Source organism: Dipodomys spectabilis, unplaced genomic scaffold (assembly GCF_019054845.1).
Source record: "Dipodomys spectabilis isolate Male_0828 unplaced genomic scaffold, ASM1905484v1 ptg000125l, whole genome shotgun sequence".
In the NCBI taxonomy this organism is placed as follows: domain Eukaryota; kingdom Metazoa; phylum Chordata; class Mammalia; order Rodentia; family Heteromyidae; genus Dipodomys; species Dipodomys spectabilis.
Genome location: NW_024870802.1, coordinates 3,744,517 through 3,762,286, shown reverse-complemented (window position 1 = coordinate 3,762,286; position 17,770 = coordinate 3,744,517). Strand labels below are relative to the sequence as shown.

Sequence of the window (17,770 nt, the reverse complement as noted above, 5' to 3'; positions counted from 1 at the left end):
CTATAAAGATAATTTCTTGATGTTTAGAGGAAAATTATTCATAAAACAGTATTTTATAATTTTTGGTTTTCAATTTGTTTAGTGATGATATCTTGCTGTCCTAATTATGACTGATTACATGCCATCAGCTTACTTAAAATTTCAGCTGTTCAGAAATTATGAGAAGATATCTAAGTTGGGCATCTAAATATAATTCTTAGTAAAACAATATCTTGGTTTGTCTTATTAAAAGAAAACTCAAGTGTAAAGAGTTCTGTGTTCAGCTCATGGGGAACTATTTCTGATATTTGAAATAAGTTAGTCTTTTCATTTCTTAAGTTAGCTTCTCCGAGACCACTTTGTGAAACTCAGCATATCATTTGCTTAATTAACATCCAGAACAGCCATCCAAATGACCAGTTTTTACCATTCCAATGCTGAAGAATGACATTTATAGAGACCACCCTTTTGACTGTGGATAAATCTTTAGTTCTCCTCTATTGCTGAGCACATATCCTCTTTAATTGCTGGTTTTCAAAAACAGTGCGTTCTAACCAAAACAAGATTAGATACTTAGGGATCCACACTTACAATTTTCTTCTTCTTTTGAAGCACACAAAGTCAAAATAAGATTATAATGTAATTGAATAATCTATGCCAATTTGTTGGTATTTTGGTGAAAAAAGGGAAAAACAAAAACAATCTCTGTATGATATTCTTGCATACTGTGGAATGTTTTAGTCCCCCATAGTGTTGAGATGAATAATTAAAAAGGCAGCTCTGATACCACAGCCTATTTGAAGGTTCTCATTTCCTTTAAAGCTGTAAAATACTTTTGCTTGAAATTGCTATATAGTTTGAAATTACTATAGTGGGGAATCTCCAAATGGACAAAAGAAAGCTTTGGGTTGAATTAAATATTGTACTAAGACCCCAGAGTGGACTGTCTTTATAATTTAGATTTACAAATACAATTATGTGTGAAATCAGTAGAAATAGATAACAGTAGCTTTAGTAGATACAATGAGCAAAAAAGCAAGCTTAGCATATGCTGTTCGTAGTGATAAAATGTTCAGTGTGAATGGGTTGTATCACTCCTGAATTTCAAGAGATCTGATGGGATGTCTTTTTAGACCTTGGGCTAATGAGTTGGCTTCTCCAATCTGTCCCTTTGTCTGCAAATTGCTGTAATTTTATTTACCTACTTCTAAACTTATTGCAGTTGCTAAAGTACATATTAGTGGAAAGAAAGTATGGCTTTTTAGAGATCTGGGCAAGAAAGGGAAGACACAATCTACTTAATACTGAAACACTTTGCCCTTTCTTGTGCCTTTTTCCCTGAGTCTACCCAGAGGGTGAAATTATAGGGAGGAATTTTTATGAAGTAGAAGGAGCACTTAGCTGTGAGTCAGGAGTCCAATGCTCTAATCTCAATTCAAGCAAAATTGCCTTTAGAATTCTATGAAACTTGTTTTTCTGGAAAAGGGAGGTAATAGTTATGTAGATTAATATATTTTTATTCTATTAGGCTTTAAAAAAAAGAAACAAACCTGGGTTCTGCGAGAGCCCTAAGTGCTAAGTCTTCAATTATGTGAAATGAACTAAATTCTCTCTTATGTGTCACTCTTGGGAGAACTAGGAAAATAGTTGCAGAAGTAATTTTATGTGATTTGTAGTTCAGATAAAGAACCTCAGTTGAGAAAGACTACCTCTTTAAAATGATCTAAAGTTTATTGGTTGTTCTTATTTAAATTCCTTTTAAATTCTAATACAATATGATTTTATGCTTAAAGTTTTATGATCTTCTAGGTTCAAGCAGAGTTAATCATTGACTCACCTAAAAATCTAATTAAAATGTTATTGTTGATTTTTGCTCATGGATTATGGATACTTCTTGTTAGATCACAGTTAAAGAGGTAAGAAGTTCAAGACCCACACTGTAGATCCCAGATCAGAAAGAGATTATTCTTTCCTACCTGTCATTTTCTAACTGACCATTTTTATTGAGTTGAGAAGCTGAAAGGGCACAAAGTACCTTATAAATCTAAATTGGGTCTGAAATAAACAAGATAGAGTTGGAACTGAATATCAGACTTTAGTTTCACCACTAGTTTTCAGAGCCCTTTAGCTTTCTCAAATGCATATGTTTAGATAATTCATGAATTGCTTGCAGACATGTCCCTCTGAGTTTATAGGTGAGGGTAGATTTCTTGTAAAACAAAATTTCAGTGTGTGAAGCTTTGACTCACCACCCTTTCGTCTTTATTTACTGGGATTGTGAAAGTTTGACTCATAGCCTACTTGGTATTATTTAATGGGGTTGGGAAATTTAATTTGCTTATACATGCACGTGCACGCGCATACACACACACACACACACACACACACACACACACACATACCTATTCTTTATAAAGAAGTTAGGGGCATTTGAATTATTGTTTGGATAAAGGACTGTCTTAAATTTGCTTTGGATAGTAACATTGTAATAATGAAATAAGTACAGATGTGCTAGTCCAAGCATTCCGGAATAGAATTGGAGGTATAATTTTTAAAGCTCTAATTGTACAGTCTGTTTCCTGCTATGATCTCAAAGCCCCACCCCCATGTGTTCCTATTCTAATTACAATCTGTGAGTTTTATAGCTATAGAGCCAGTTAGCTGTATTTCTTTTAGCTTAGTGATCTCATTTGATAGATGATGTATGGAATAATATACAAGCCCTAATCCATTTGTAAATATTAATAGAAAGTTTACATAACAGTATTTCCTCATATTATTGGCATGTTTAAAAACTTGTAATTTACATTGAACCTTTCAAGTTCAGGAACTTTAGACAACTTTGGTTTGCAAATTTTCACCAATGGGTTTCCATTAGGGGGCTCTCGAGGTTTGAGATGATCGGTCTTGATATGGATAATGCTTCGAAGCCTTTACTTTCTAATGTTCATCTCCTCCTTTCCCTTTTTGTTTTGTTTTATAGAAAAGGTCACGGATCGCCTACAGTGACGAAGTACGGAATGAGCTCCTAGGGGATGATGGGAATTCCTCAGAGAACCAGGTAGAATGCTAATCAGGAAGGCCCGGTGGGTGGCTGGAGGGTGAAGGAGGTCACAGGCCCACTGGGCTCTCAAGCTGCTCCTTAACGGTATTAGCAGCAACTCATGTGGAAGCGATACTGTTTAATGCAAAGCTGGAGTCTTAATCAACTTCAAAATGTTTCTTGGAGATCTTACATTTAACCCTTTACCTTGTGATCACTGTCTGCTATCTTTTAAAAAAATCTTTTCTTCTCATTTCTTTATTATTTAGTACTTAAGGAATAACTTGAAACACACCGTTTGCAGACAAAGCCAAGGTCTTCACCTCAAACACATGTAAAAGGAATAAAAAAGTACATAATACAGCTTTGATAATAATGCAGTATAATTAAATCAACACTTGCAGCAAAACAAATGAAAGTAAGCTTTCAAAATTCAATAGCACAGCTCAGTCTCCTATTGTGTAGCTTCTTAAAAATACATTCACCAAAATGCAAATTGTAAGCACCAGTGTAGAACTTGGATACCCTGACAGAGGAACTGCTTCTGCCAAGTAATAGTAATAATAGTAATAGTAATAATAGTGTGTCCTTTTTTGCAGTTTAAGTTCTGCACAGGCAAAAATGATACAATATCTTCTCAAAAGGCCCTTGACACTTGACTGTCAGTTCTCATTGGATCATATGGTAGTGTCGTGAGTCTAATTAATGCCCCACTTCTTCTTTTGAATTAATACTGCAGACTTCATAAATTCAGATAGATTATGTACATGACTTAAAAAAAAACCTTTCAGGAACCTTTGTGTGGAGACGAATTAAAAATTGTCTCAAACAACCCTGGAGACTGATTGAGGACAGGGAACGTCTCAAGCAAGACTTGACTGTGTTTATTAAGGTTACATTAGCAAGTACAGAAAAGGTCTCTACTCTGCCACAATAAAACGGAACACAAATCATTCACTGGATGAAACAAAACTTTAATAAGATACTGAAACATAACATATTGAATACATTATAAACTTTGCATAATTATATTTACCATTTCAAATTGCTGATACTAAATTACCATCTACTATATATGCCATTACTGTCTTACTATTGTAATATTAATATTATAAACAAACATTTCTGTGTGACTGAAATACCTACACAAAAGATGGGAAAAGGATTACTGATCTGATGATATTTGTTGGGTGAAGTACCCCACCTCCTCCACTATTTGGATGTTATCAGCTTGAGTTCAGACATGTAAACATTGTTCAGATTTGACTTGGGATTTCAGCTTCCCTTACTGAAATGTGAGAATAGCTAAAGGAAAAAAATAGCACATCAAACATAAAAGGCTGATGTGATGAAGGGTTTTACTCATAATAGATTAAATAATGTGAGGATGAGAGAAAAATATTTTCTCCCTTTTTAAAAGTGAGGTTTGGATTGCTCATGCCTATTGAATGAATGAATCATAATTTTCTTTCCCATCCGCTGCAAAAAAAGCATTATCTTTTTTTAAAAAAAATGTGTGTAGTTGCCATGTCAGTTCTTTTTTTTAAAAAAAAGCTATAGATTTTTCCCTCTCATTTGAAACCACTGCCTAATGTAGAAGAAATAGAGAGGAAGGAGGTGCTTCTGTCTAACTCAGACTCTTTTATTGTAATGGATGCTGTAGCTCTGTGACAGGAGTCCTTTTTTAAAAAAAATTTAAACCATGTTCACATCTCTTCATGAACATTTTAAGTGCCTGAAATATTTGCCTTGCACACATATAAGTATGATTTTTATGTCTAAAGAAAAGCATTCTACAAAAATAGATTTGAGTTCATATTTTCTGGATTTTTCAAATTATATTTCTGTCACTTTAAAGTGATTGTGCCCAAATTTTTTGTGGACCTGTATAAATCAAACTTGCAAATTTTGAAAGGACTTGGAAAACCTGAAGTTTAGTTTTAAGGATCTGTCACTTCAATAAATGGTATATGATGAATATAGCCATGAGAATATGTAACTGTTAGATTATCACTTACGGGAACTTTTCAGCTTAAAATTTGAATAGAGTTTGAAACTTGAAAGAAACTGTGCTTAAATTTTTTGGATTTTTTTTTTTTTTTTTTTTTTACCAAAATGTGGCAAAATTCCTATGTCGTGAGGAAATCATTAACATTTATTTTGAGGCTTTTCCTCATTATATATAGGTTTAAAGATCTCAAACATATCCTTAACCAGGTATGGTCACTTAAAAATAACCTTCATCTGTATCAGTATTCATTCAGACTAAGTAAACAATCAAAATAGAAGCTTCTTTAAAATTAAAAAATTTTAAATTGGCTCTTCATATTAATTTCTATAGCTCAGGAACTAAGCTCCTGAAAGTATTTACTGCCCAGAAATAAGTTTGTTTTCAAATTAAATGTGGATAAGTTGATTTTTAAACTTTTTGTTTATATAGTATTTATGATAAATGTTTAATTTACTGGTTTTAACTTGAAGATAAGCAAGATGAAGAACGTTATCAGTATTTGTTTAGTTGAAATTAGGTTACATCTACTACTTAAAATATAAAGGGAGATTTTAAAAAGGAAAATAATAAAATAAGGAATTCTTTGCAATGATTGTAAATAAGTAAAATACTGACTAGTTACTCTCAATGCAGTGTACAATTCCTGTAGCAGCTTCTTGAATCAAATATTAATGTTAATAGCCATTTCTCATTCTGGAATTTATGATGCAATTTTTTAGGCATCTAAAACCAGGCTGTTAATAAGTACAGTTTATAATCTTGCAACTAACTGTAAATTACATTAATTTGCTCTTAAATGTCTAAACATTTCTACTGTAATTGGAACTGCTGTTGTTTAAAAATTTAAGAATTTTTTCGAATACAAATTCAGTGTCCCTCATATAAAACACATTTCATTTAATTTAATTCCCAGTTAATTACTTTGAATAAATCTGTTTCTGATTCATATCCTTTTCAGTCCCTCAAATATAACATCCTCAATTTACAAAAAAAAAGAACAGAATTCTCTGCATTGCACACTTATATTTTGTTGTGTTCTCAGCTTTCTAAGGAATGTTGTCCTAGGCATCATCTTTCTATTCTTTTAAAATAAAGTATTTGCCATTCAGTATGGCGACATTTCACTTCATTGCGGGTTGAGTATTTAGAGTGGAAACCTTAGAAGTTCTTAACTTGATGTCTTTTTATGAGAACCATTTTCAAGAAAGGAAAAAAAAAACAACTTACAGAACAAAAACCACAGAGCCTTTCATAGTGGAGTTGGATAATGGGGCAAATAAAATATTCTAAGCTGGTCTTTTGAACCCTAGAAGGCTCACAGTTACCATATGCAAAATTATATTGATCAATGACTGAGTAAATCCCGAGTAGAAGGATATACATGTAAAGGGAAGGACAGTTCCAAACGCGGGGAAGTTTTTGTAGCAAAGCAATATGTAGCAGATAATAATTGCTTAATTTTTTAAGACGAGGTTCTCTTAAGTTCCGATTTGGGCTTGCTGTGCATAAAGTGTGTCAAACTTCAGCTACAGACCAGGGGGTGAAGCCGGTCAATTTAATTCCCCAAGATCTAAAGAAGGTCGGTATCATTTCATATAGCCCTGGCAGAGCAGATCATTACCAGGCACAAATCTGTCAGTGACGTGCTGAGGGTTTATGGCAAAGTAAATAGACTGGCGTCCCAAGTTCAGAAAATGGTGTGTTCGACCCACGATAATGTGCAAAGGGCGTTTAATAGAGTTCAGCGTTTATTCGTTATCTGCGCGCGGACAGAGGCGGCAGCCGCGTTATCAGCGCTGGAAAAAATATTAAAAAAAAAAAAAAAAACCCGACCGGTGGGTAGGTGTGGGGTCACGTGACGCGCGCGGGCGCGCGCGCGGCCTCCCAGGCTGCGCGGCCACAGCAGCAGGCTTAGCCACCAGAGATTCCGCTGGCTCAAACCAGCGGAAACCAGATTTTGTTTTCGGCCCACAAAGGAGCAGATTACCTCTTGTATCAAATTCTGCGTGGGGCAGTGTGTGTGTGTGTGTGTGTGTGTGTGTGTGTGCGCGCGCGTGCGTGCCTGTGAGTGTGTGTATATGTCTTTGTTTCCCCAAAAAGATGTTTATGGTGATGATGACAGCACACACTCTGCTGCGCTGGAGCTGGCCGCTCACCCACCCACCCTGACCGTCCACCCTAGCATTGTTAATTTTCAAAAACAGACCATCTTTTGTTTAGTTCAGTGCATAACCCTCAGCCTACATTAAAAAAAAAAAAAAAACAGATAAAGATTAAAAACCCTCCGATTACCTAGCTTAGCTACAAATCCGGCGTGGAGTCGAAGGCAGCCATGCAGCACAAACAAGATAGAACGTTTTTTGTTTGGGACCTATTGAAAAAACAAATGGGTAGCATTTTTAAACACTCATTGATGATGGCAGGGTGGCATGCCCCAAATGGTCTCCATTGAGGAGGAGTCGTTTTAAACTTTGGCCCTCTCTAAGTACATCATAGTATCAACGGAAGAATGATGCCCCAGAAAGAAAAGAAAGCTATTCCGATCAATTCCCAAATCTTCTCTTTCTGAGAACTCGTGTTTTCCTTTTTCCCCCATGATGTTCGAATAGCCAAGAGAAAGATTCCAATCTGTGATAGGCCAGGTATCATAGTTTGGTATTTTACTTCTTTTAGGGAAGAATGTTTAACTTTGGGGACTTGGTGAGATGCTTTGCACGTTGGGTGCTTGCTGAGAGACTGAGCACGTCTACAAATAACAACTGTTTGCGTACTTTCAAAGCAGAATATTCAGTTTTTCATTTTTTATTAGATCTAAATTGAGATGTTACACAATAAACTATTCCCCTTTTATACCGGGTTCAGAACAATTTGGGAAAATCTCATTTGTTTGCACTCTAATGGCTTTCCATGGAGCAAATGAAATAACAAAACAAGCTGTAGTATATACTGCTTGCTTGGAATTTGAGACAAAAACAGCATTAAGCACTGAAAATTCAGTGCTGTAGTCAACATGACACTGTTAGAGAGACTTAGAGTGAGCAATTCATAGCACATTTCTCCCAAAGCAATAGTTTAATTTATTGGCCTGCACATGTCAAGTATTATAACAGATGTTACAGATATTGGGATGTTTAAAAATTATCAGTTGTAGAGCTGAATTGCTGAGAATGCAAATTTCAGACCAAGAATGTGGTTTATAGTCTGTTACAACATAGGTTTCAATTTCTGTTCGTTGCAGAAACTGTGGGAGTCATCTTAACTACACAATGATATTTGTGGCTTAGAGTAATGTCAGAAACACATACAAAGAACAAGGCAGATTTATGATTGCATCATTTTTTCTAGTTTCTAAATAGTTAAGCAGCTTATTTTTATCTATTGTGTATAAAACAAATAGAAAAAAATTCTATATAGGAGAATTAAAAAGTAAAGATTATTGGGTTTTTTAAAAATTTGACTTTAGTGAAAACTGCCCATAGTACAAATGAAGGAAGAGAGTTCATTGCTTTGAGATAGTCCAATTTACACAATAAAAGAAAAAGGAAGAATCAAAAAGTATGGACAGAAACATGCCGCATGTAGTCTTTAAGCAAAACAAAATCTAGGAATTAACTGTGATATATATTTTATTCTAAATTTAAAGAATGCTACCTCCAAATGCAGTCCCATTTCAGGGTGGTATAATATTAACTCATATACTGGTTTGTTGCTTTAAATACTTATTGGAACCAACACACAAACCATTAATCATTTTCATTTGCTGGCATGATCTGAAATCAGTTGTCAAGGTTCTGAATAGAGCAACAACCTGAAAATTTGTGTATACAAAATCTCTTCAGTGGTACGTTCTTAGAAGAGACGAGCAGTAAACTTGTTTTCTTCTTTATAATATAGACTTCTATGAAGTCGTTCCCCTTTATTTCATGATGGTGTCTTAGATGTACTTTAAAAGAGAATTTCACACTATTCTCTTTGTTTAATGTGACAGTGTGAGAAAGTGATCTTTATTCGTTCAAAAAACTCTGCATGTAGTCTATGTTTAGGTTCTTTTAATGTGTTTGTCTGTGATTTTTAAATGCTAAACATGTAAACAGATAAATTGTCAATGTTAATTCTGTATACTGTCACACAACTGATCTTTCTTTCCTGCCATTTCTTTCCTTTTTATCTTTTTTTTGTGCATTCATGTTGCAGTTGATAAAATTACGTGAAGAGGTGAGTACTTTCTAGCTTCCTTTTTTCTTTTTAATTCTATCTTTTCTTGTAAAATTGACGTTCATATCTGAAGTGAATCATTGCCTTCATTTTTCTAGGGAAATCTGCACCTAGCAAAACAACTGACCTTTGGCTCAGAAAGCTTCTCCACTGCCCTGTGTGTGTGTGTGTGTGTGTGTGTGTGTGTGTGTGTGTCTGTCTGTCTGTCTGTCTGTCTGTCTCTCTTTATATATATGTGTGTGTGTGTCTGTGTGTCTATGTCTGTGTCTGTGTGTATATATGTATACACATATATATAAACAAAATAAACAACACACACACACTCTTAAAACCTGTATTCTAATCATGCATATCACAGGATTTGTTTTTTTATTTTACTGACATTGAGTTAAAATTATATTTTAAAGACAAAAAAGGAAGAATGACAAAAGAACATCTTAAAATGATACTGTTTTACTGTAAATTTGTGTAGTTTATATTGGTTTCTCAAAGAAGTTAATGTGATTAAATTTTTTTGTGAGATTGTTTTACTTTACTGGAAGCTGTTCTCCACCTCTTTTCCCTCCCCCACATTCGTATGTTGCACCTAAGACACTGTTCTTTGGTGAAAACACACATGTGTCCCTGCTTGTCTGTGTGTGCAGGTAACTCAGAACAGCCAAAGCTCACGTCATTGTTAAAACAGCACCCCAGTGGGCTCTCCATTTTCTGAGTTTACTAGTCAGTTTCATGATACAGTTCCGGAGTTTTTTGTGGCCCAGTAAATATTTACAGCATGTTAATGATTTTATCCCCATGTCACTGAAAGATGTGGAATGATGCTGTTTATGGTTTGAGTTTGTTTTTTTTTTTTTAATGAGGCGTCATATATCTAATATGCTTTGGTACTTTTTTCTCAATGATAAAGTAGCTAAATTTTTTCTTATTTAGTAAGGTGCTTTGTTATTTTCCTATTAGGACATAAAAATGGACCATATTGACATTTAAAATTGCTTATAATAATCAGAATACTATGAATTAGTTCAGATTTCATTTGCCTGGAATCAGTTTTAATTGGTATGTCATCATTCTCTGGATGATGCATATGTTAATTTAGGGGCTTGTGAATAGTAGTTTTCTGCCACCCTTCTTATTTAAGATGTATTAGTGATATCTTTTCTTAGTAAAAGTAAAAATGCCATATAAACAAAAATAAAAATAAAATACACAAACACCTTATTCTAATCTTCTTGTGTTTTCTACACAGAAGCAGATAAATAAAGTAAAACAGGTGTCATTTTGGCATAAAATATTATTCTTTGGGTGAGTGAGAGATATATCAACATTATTTTCCTATAAGATAGTATATCTATTTTTAATATTCCCAAATGCTCACATTTAGGAGAAGAATCAGAATTCACAAATGTTGACAAAACTAATAGTAGAGTTTAAACTCTTCATATAAAGGAAATACACAAAGCTCTTGTTGCTGAATCTAAGTAATGAAAACAAAATCTTGTGCTGTGTTATAAACAGCATTTTTGTCAAATTTTTGTTAAGTTGAATGATATGGAATTAGATATCTTAATTCAAAAAGCCCAAAACAACTATGCATGTCTTTTAGAATGTATTATTGTTTGATGGCTTAATTTTGTGTGGTGTCTGTAGCAATGCAACGGTTTCATTTATTATGGTTTTAGAGTTGATGTTTCCAAAACAGTGTCCTATAATGGAATTACAATTAGAAGAACTAACTAATAGAATGATATACTGTGAAATATAATTCTGTCTATCCTTTGATATAGATGTAAGCATAGACATTTCTAGGCTAGATTATGGGGTGACACTGAATTGGCATACGAGTTGCTTAGAAGTGATTGTCTCTGAATCAGGATTTTCATAGTAATTGTTACTCGAGATTTCTTTCTTGCACCTATGCTAAGAAGACAAGCACCCATATGTTTCCAAAGCCAATGTTTCTTTGGGTTTGGAAACAGTATGCTGGCATCTCTTCCTCCTGATACTCTTCTCCAGGCATGCTTGGAGGCAGGCTTGTGGTACAGAGGGAGCTGATCTGGTGTTGGCTGTGCCGAGCTGTTTGAATCCTGCCTCTCCAGCTCCCCACTTCGCACAGCTCCTCATACTAGTTGAGCTCCGTCTGAAGCTTCTGCACAGCTTCACTTACCTGCTTTGAAAAGGGCTGCGAAGAGGGGTGAGAGAATGAGTTTGGGATGGAGTGTGGGGGCAAGTTGAAAGCATCAGCTGCTGTGGTAGCGTATTTCCTTTCATTGACAGCGACCAGGGCAATGCACCACTAAGGGAACAATGTAAATAGCACAGCTGTTACAAGAACTTGATTTTAGTTTGACTTAAGTGAAGAGGTTCCGAAATACAAAGTGAAATCCTGCTGAAAAGCAGCTGGTAAACCGACATTCCTCTGTGGCTCATTTGCTCTCAGATAGTCGAACCCCCTGGAAGAATCAGTTACTTCTTATTTTGGAATCTGCATTAAAAAATATTTTCTAGAAAATTTTCTACTGTGTATGAGCTGTGGTATCCCCCAAATTATTCTACATTTAAATGCTTTCCCACACTATATATTAGCATAGCTTTCTTTTCTATTTAATGTATTAGTATATAAGTAGCATGACCATTTTTAATATTGGTCTAGCTTTTTTTAAAGTCTATTTTAGCTAAATGTTTTCTTTTAATTTGAGATTTTATCCAATGTGAAAATAAAGTAAAAATTCTGTTCCTTTAGTCTGGATGAAAATTCAGATTTTCTCCTGCTTTTTTAGATCTGATTGATACCTTTTTTAGAAACTTGCCAATTTGAAGTTAATTCCATTGTTTAGGTAGAAAACAGTATTCAAAGGAGTGAAGGGCAGTCCTTACTTCTAGAACCTACATATAGGGAGTTAGGAAATTGAAAGCTATTTTTGACAAGCTTAGTAGTACTTAATTTTACTTAAAAATGACCAGCAATGCCATTCATAGAGAGCTCCTTTGCTCTTATTTGCTCGGTTATAACTCTCAGTGGTTTTGATTTTCTATGATAGAAGAAGCACTTCTTCCTTTTTATTTATTTTTTTATTTTTTGCAGAATGAGAAGGGGAATATTTCTCTTAATTTCTCTACTGAATATTAGACAACTCTATTAATTATTATAGACTGTTATTGTAGCTTCCTGACCTTCACATTAGGTCCTGTCTCTCTGTTCTAAATGCATTGTTTTAATGATTCTTTTCCCCCATCGCTCCCCCCCAAAAAAATTTTTTTCAAGGAAAGCTTTGATGTGGCTTTAGCTGCCTCTAACGTCTGGCCGCATCTCAGATGTGTCACCTATGCCGGGAGGGAATAAGGAAATCACGTTTTGAATGGTAATGATAACATACTAATCACTTCCTTTCTTTGAAGATGGAAGCGAGATATTCTGTCAGCATCCCTGGCTGCGAGAGCTTGGAGGCACTGGTCTAGGTGTATTAGCTTAAGTGTGCATGTCAATACAGCTTGCATCTCCAAGATCCATGGGGGCTCATTAGAGCAACGTGGATCATTTCACTCCACAGCCACTCAGATAATGCGTGTGGCACCTCCTTTTTTATTAGTATTAGAAAGCATTTTTTCTATTTTAAGTGACATCTGTCAACAACATAACACAAAGTTGTAGGGGTTGTGGTTGCATTTTTCTTTTCTTTTTTTTGACCAGACACCAAAATTGATTTGAGGAAGGGCGATATTAGTCTATACAAATACATGTCTATACCAACATACATACAATTATACAGACACACATATTCATACATTTTTAAGCATTGAGACCTATATATATATAACATGCATGTATTCTTATTCACAGCAATGTTTAGCTTCTAAATTTATTTTAGGAACCTAAATAGGTATATGGTTAAACATGTGAAAAGTCTTAATGTCGGAAAGAACGTTTTGAAGCTGAAAATTGGGGAGAGATCCTCTCTTTTCCCCTGAAAATATAATATAAGTGTATATAATCATTGTAATCTTAGTTCACAGTATCAAAAGTCCACCTTTAACCTAGTGTTGTATATTGGGAATGAATCCACAATCTTGTGCATCTTTGTGATTGGACAAACGTGTCTCTTGTTTCTTAGTGGGTCATCTTAAAAGTTAAAACTGTTTAACACCTCTATTTCAGAGGCTATGTGGCTCTCTTTGGCACCTCGCTGCACATCCAATATGAAAGAGCATTCTCTCAAAAGCAAAAATGACTATCTTCAGGAATTAAAGGAACAAGTGGGTTTTTGAAATGATTGCATTTTATTAAAAACACACACACACACACAATAAGGATATAGATCTGTGCCAGAATCTCATCTCTGCTGAGACCAAAAAGATGCACTTGGCTGTGGTCTTGGTACATTTCTCAGGATTTTGGAGTAGCATTCATTGTGGTCACTTACACCATGAGTCTCCTCTAAAACAACAACCCCCCCAAAAAGTCGATGGTATATTGTATCCTAAATTGGTTGAAATCCATCCATTGTCATGATTCTGTAATGAAAGAGTTGCTAAAAATTAACAATAGTGGATGGCAGGAACTCACCCCCCCCCCCCCCGCCCCACCATACACATACAAATGTTAGTGCATACAAAGGCATTTTTTTAAGACAAAAAAGAGAACATTGTAGACGGCCGTGTGATTTTTTTCCCCCTCTTTTTCTTTTTCAGAGGGCACATCTGCTCGATAACACAGAGAGGCTGGAAAGGTCATCTCGGAGACTAGAGGCTGGGTACCAAATAGCAGTGGAAACCGGTAAGAATTCTGGGAGTGAGCAAATTGTCTTGCTTATGCACAGCAGTCTTCACAACACATGACATTTCAGGGAAACTTCAAAGGAGTAGCAGAGACAGCAGCTCGAGATGTGGTTTACATATTGGGGAGACAATTGGGAGCTTATTTGCGCTTATCTTTTTTCAAGTTAAAAGGCATGACATCTACTGAAAACAGTTCCTGAGGTTTAAAAGTATACATCTGAAAAGAGATGGAATACTTTGTCTAAATTCTACATTTGTCTTAATATGCAGTTACATGTTGTCAGTTTACCCACCCGCAATGGTGGCTAGACGCCAAGCAGTCTCCAGTTGTTGGCTCCTTTACATTTTATTCACATATGTAAAAATTAACATTTTAATCAACCTAAATGGTGTGAGCTGGGGACAAAGAATACGTAAAACCGGTGTCACTTTGCTTATTTTTCCTTTTGTTGGAAAGGGTTGCTAATAATCTGTATTTTAAAAAGAACCTATAATCAAATATACCATCGTAAACATTAATGATAATGTTTATAATAATCTTATTATAGCATTAGTTGACACTGTTCAAACTTTTGGTTGGAATTGGCAGTGGTCATTAATTTCAGGAAACACAGTCCTGATTTTTCTTATAGTAGTCTATTTAAGATACACAGCTTTTTAATTGTAGCTATTTAATGCAATGTATATTTTTACATGGTGAGCAAATATCCATTAACATCTTAGTAATTATCAGATTATTATTCTTTAGCTGTGCCTTTTGTCTTATAAAGTATAGATGTAAATTATGTATTTCATATATTTTAAATAGCTCTTGCCCAAGATATAAACCACAAAAATAGGTGATCAACAAATTTTTCTTCAGTTTTTTTTTAATTTTTTAGTGTGAAATGTTGGTTTTTAAAAGCATAGTAGATATGATTCCAAATAATTTCTCTTATGAAAAGCCACTGTACTTCTTGCCCTTGGTTCCTAACTATCCTAAATTGGTTGGTTTATATGATGAATTTTAGGCAGCTAAAAAGAAAGAATGCAGATGACTCTGTCATATTATTGGTGAGAAAATGGAAGTAGAACACAAATCACAGGTTTTTCATACCACAGGCTGTTCTTCCTGATGTTGATAGATTAGTTTAACTTGACTGGGATAAAAGCCACGTTTGATAGGTTCTTGTGGTTTGGTGGCTCACCTGCAATGGTGACCCCAGTAAAGAATGTGAATAACGGAAAGAACCTTGAACACAAAGTCAGAAGACTAGGCTCAAGTTTTAGCTCTTGTTTGTGTAATCCTGAGCAAATCATAGAACCTCTCTGAGACTTAGTTTCTTCTTCAGTAAAATGGAAATAATCCTGCCCTTCTCAGAATGTTTTTAACAAAGGATGGCATGTGTGAAAGTGTTTTACATATCATTAAATGCAAACATAGGTGTGTGATGAATGTATTGTCATTTTATGATATACAATTATTACCACATAGAAAATTTTTAAGCTGCAAGTGAAATTTGTGTAAAGGAATAGAAAAAAATGTGTTATGGTAATCCTTGAGTAATTCAGCACTTTCTCTATTGAACACTAGAGTCATTAAGAAAACTTTCCCTCATAAAACATTCACTGAAAAGCTTCTTTCTACATAGGACCAGTTTGGACTTGTGGGTGGAGTATTCTTGCTGATCTCAAAGCATGGTTTGGTTGATGGAGCACAATTTATTTTATAGTTACACTATTTATGTAGTTCTTTCCCAAAGCCAAAGGAAGTCTTCAGAGATGATCACATATATCAAAAAACCATGCATTGACATTGGTTATAAGACTGGATAGGATTTGTTAGTTATTCTTTTTGGTATGTGAATACAGTGGTGTGTGGAATGTAATGGTAGATTGACTCAAGTTTTATAAAAAACAGATATTTATTTGTCATATAAAGCTAGAAACTTCTGACAGACTATAAAACCAAAGTCTTGGAGGAAGAATAGGAAGAGACCTCTTGCAAGTTAAAGACAGATACGGTAATGCCTCTGCCTACCTACACAGAAGACATCATGCTAATTCATTTCCTTCAATGACTTTGAAAGGGGAGTGAGAAGTGTAAGACAGAGTATTTTCCCTTGTTCTTACTTCTTACTGAAGCAATGTGGAAACAATCGTGGTGGGCAGCATGTTGCTCCTGTATTTCTCATATCTCTGTTAGCACCATAATCGTGCTCAGTTGATCTGTAGTTTGTGTTTTGATTGTATGTAAATTTGTGATACTTATCATTTTGTTTGAGTAGCAGTACAAGAACAGCCTCTTATTGCATCTTTCAAAAGGGAAGTGGCTTGTTTTCTTTTTTTAACCTCATTGGGGATTGACCCAGACTCTCATCTATACTAAACAAGTGCCCCTTCTTCTGAGCTCTATCTCCATCTCTCAAAAGGAAAAAAAAATGTAATACTTAGTAGATTTTACTTCTTAAAAGATGAAGAAATAGGGCTGGGAAGTTGGCTCAGTGGTAGAGCGCTTGCCTTGCATGCCCGAGGCCCTGGGTTCGATTCCTCAGCACCACATAAGCAAAAAGAAAAAAGCTGGAAGTGGCGCTGTGGCTCAAGTGGTAGAGCACTAGCCTTGAGCTGAAGAGCTGAGGGACAGCACTCAGGCCCAGAGTTCAGGCCCCACGACCAGACCCAAAAAAAAAAAAAAAAAAGATGAAGAAATACAGGGAGAAAAGGATATGGAAGAACTAATCTAACTGTCGAAATAACACAAAAGAGGGAAATCGTTTCCAACTATTTATACGATGAATTCTAGGGAACTAAAAAGAAAGAATGGATTGAGAAATAGTTCAAGTCCACAAAAGTTTTCATCCTTCTATAGCAGAATGAGAAAAGCAGTAGAATGTAGTGTCTTTTCCAAAGTATTTTTTACTATTCAAGAGCTATATTTTTTTTCTGTGATGGTACAGTAACAATTGTAGGTAGAAGTTTTGTATATAATTTTCTTTGAAAAAAAATTACAGGAGTTGCTACCCTATTTTGGGCTGTCTGGATTGCTTTTTGTGATTTTCTTTTTACTTGAGCACAAAATCTAGGATTCACTAATTGGATGTATTGAATTGGGGAGATGAATTCCCAATCATCTGATACTGTCATTATTTTAGCTGAGTGAATTTGAAAAAATCACTTAAATTCTCTCATTTACAAAGCAAAAACTTGAAATTGAAGTCTTATCTCTCCAACAAAGTTGTTAAGTAAAGTAAGGTTTTACATCTATCTGTCTATCTATATGTATATATATATATTATATATGTGTGTGTGTGTTGTCTGTATGTATGTATTTAGACACATTTATATACATGTATATGTAGTTATTAAATCATCAGAAAAAGTATTTAACTTTCAAAATAATTGGCAGAAATTTTAACAAAATATGTAACTTACTAGTGTTAATTTGATTGCCATAATAGATAAATACCACAAAGGAAAGTAAAAAAAGAAAAAAGAAAATAGAATTGAATATTATTTTGACCATCTGTGGCTTCCTAACAAATAATGCAATTCATCTTCTAAAATTCTTAAATCATTTTTAAACATTTTAAAGTTATCTTGTCAAATAAGTAGTTAGTGTCTCTTCAAGAACTGTTGAGCAGAGTAACATGTGCATAAATATTTTTAGTGCTATTTATAGTCTAATATGCATTGAGTTTAATACCAATCAAGTGCCTTTCATGGATCCTTTTCTATTTGAGAACTTGATGAAATTACAGGTCAATTAAACA

The 17,770-nt window shown here is 34.7% G+C and overlaps 1 protein-coding gene across 2 annotated transcripts in view; it reads left to right on the top strand.

Moving 5' to 3' along the window:
• The window catches only part of Vti1a (vesicle transport through interaction with t-SNAREs 1A), a 316,596-nt gene that overhangs the window by 63,926 nt on the left and 234,900 nt on the right, over nt 1–17,770 (top strand). For both annotated transcript variants that reach the window (XM_042689513.1, XM_042689514.1), the window contains exons 4-5: nt 2,963–3,040; nt 13,935–14,019. In XM_042689513.1, coding sequence (XP_042545447.1) covers nt 2,963–3,040; nt 13,935–14,019 — 163 coding nt within the window. The remainder of the gene's footprint in view (nt 1–2,962; nt 3,041–13,934; nt 14,020–17,770) is intronic.